The 2,372-nt window shown below is 47.7% G+C and overlaps 1 protein-coding gene across 1 annotated transcript in view; it reads right to left on the minus strand.

The window, feature by feature from the left end:
• Positions 1–2,372, minus strand: part of acad9 (acyl-CoA dehydrogenase family member 9) — a 22,358-nt gene that overhangs the window by 6,193 nt on the left and 13,793 nt on the right. The window contains exon 13 of the mRNA XM_015394394.1: positions 716–795. Coding sequence (XP_015249880.1) covers positions 716–795 — 80 coding nt within the window. The remainder of the gene's footprint in view (positions 1–715; positions 796–2,372) is intronic.

A 2,372-nucleotide genomic window follows, 5' to 3' on the forward strand; every position in this document is an offset into this window, starting at 1 on the left:
GACCTTTATGAAGACTAAAGCACCGAGCACGGTGTCCGCAGTGATTTCTGTGTTCAGATGCACCATTTTCAAAGCAGACCGGGTCATCAAAGAGGAGGAAGAGTGAAGTTGACAGGAAGAAACTCAACATAATATGTCATCCAACCTGGATTGGTATTGAATATAAATCACAACAACGGCTTTAACCTGTTTAATTTTCAGATGCAGACAGCTCTGCAGAAATGATAACAGCAGGTAGCATCAGTCAGCCCAAAGAAAACCTCTGGATCAACTTTTCTGACTGGTCAACACTCCGGGGTCCACTGGAAAGACTATGATATAGACTAAGACTGAAGCGGTTTCTCAATCTGTGTACTTGTGTGTACTTGTGCGTCCTCGTGTCCTCGTGAAACGTCATCAGCCTCAGCCCTAGCACTGTTCCAATTCCTAAGAAAAGCAGACAAAGAATGGACAAAGTCCCCGGATGTTCTTTTGGCCCCTCCCTCTTTACCCAGCATGCATCAGAGCAGACTTGTCTGTTCTCCAGACTGACAGCTGTCCTAGCATGCGCCGCGGCAGCAGCAGCTTCCAGGTTAGGTCCGACTCGGAGGCCTTTCTCCTGGTACCAAGGTCGCCTCCTCCTCATCACCCTAATCTTCATCTTCTTCTTTAGCTGGGCCATTCCTAACTAGTGACCTAAGGTGAACCCAAACCACCAATGGGAGTGATTACTTACTTTATCTTTCCGGTTAGAACCCTGCCAGCGTGCTGCATCCCAGTGAGGGCCACGTACATCCGCAGGATCTCATTGGTTCCCTGGAAACAGACAGCAGTTCACTGGTTAGCATCCACGGCTAATGACAAACTACTCTGACTGGTGCAGTACTGGGACAGGCTTTACTGGAGGTTTGCCTCCTACTGGTCCCCATCAGCAACACCTTGAGGATCCACTGGGTTCAATCTGTCTCTTCTATAGCTACTGGCTGGGCTGTACTGGGACCAGCTGCTCTGCTTCATCTTCAGACCCGGGTACTGGCCCACAGACCCGAGTTCTGGCCCACAGGCCCAGATACTGGCCCACAGGCCCAGATACTGGCCCACAGACCCGGGTACTGGGCCAAAGGCCTCTGGCCCACAGGCCCGGGTTCTCGCCCACAGACATGAGTTCAATCTTTAACCAACAATAAATGTATTGCAAAAAGAAATGTAAGCCTAAATATTAATCAAATAAATCTTGTGCAAGTAGCACAAATGTTCAGCCATAAATAATTGTACAGATTTTTTTTCAGTAAAAATGAACACCTATATATTCACTACAAGTGCAAGAAAAAGGAGCTTCATTTTCTGAAATCTGGAATTGATCACACAGTCAATAACTGGTATTGCGTGGTGTATCCTCTACCCAAAGCGGCTGAGGTGGGTCCATTGGTTTAGGTTCGGGGCCTTTAAAGTTCCACTTTCTGTCTTCATGGACAACATTTTCCTCTCATCAACTTCCAGCATGTGACTGAATGAATCTTTGAGCCCCTGTCCAATCATCTCCCGCATGTGATCTTCTGGGCAGTATCTGGTTTGTAAGCAGCAGCTGCTGAGAGTCCAGTTCATGTCCATATAATACAGATAAACTCTGAAGAGCGAGACTAGACCAGAGATCTGTAGTAGCTGGTCGTGTTTCGTTCTACAGTTTTTGGTAGCACAGTATGAGAGTCGGTGGCTCATATTTTGGATCACAGCATGAGAAGGAAGCAAGGCTGCTCTACAGTATGAATGGACACCATGTCCATCCCTATAGGAACAGCTGCAGCGTTGGTCAGATGCTTCCGCTGCAGACCTGTCTGTCAGCACCGCTTTAGAAAATGATCCAGCCAAGGTTTGTTGTCTTTTCTTGTCACATTTGTCTTTGCCTATGATGCAAATGCTGCACTCACAAAGCTGCGAGCGCTGCTCCCATTCTGTGGGGGGTCTTTGCAGGAGATGCTGAAACAACATAGTTGTGCTGCTAGTTTTGGTTCTGATAGCATTTCAAAAAACCTTGAACACGACTGCAGTCTGCTGCACATCAGCCTTGGCAAAGCCCAACCACTTCAATATATTCGATAAAACACAAGTCCCTTTTCTCAGTACCAACTCTTCAGATTGGGCAGTGGCCATGGCGTGAGTAAACTGTGCCATGGCATGAGGAAACGCTGCCATGGCGAGAGAAAACGGTGCCACGGCGTAAGTAAACGATGCCACGGCGTAAGTAAACTATGCCATGGCGTAAGTAAACAATGCCACAGGATGAGTAAACGGGGCCATGGCGTTAGTAAACGATGCCACGGCGTAAGTAAACTATGCCATGGCATAAGTAAACAATGCCACAGGATGAGTAAACGGGGCCATGGCGAGAGTAA

The sequence above is a fragment of the Cyprinodon variegatus genome, unplaced genomic scaffold (genome assembly GCF_000732505.1).
Source record: "Cyprinodon variegatus isolate N-32 unplaced genomic scaffold, C_variegatus-1.0 Scaffold683, whole genome shotgun sequence".
Classification (NCBI taxonomy): Eukaryota; Metazoa; Chordata; class Actinopteri; order Cyprinodontiformes; family Cyprinodontidae; genus Cyprinodon; species Cyprinodon variegatus.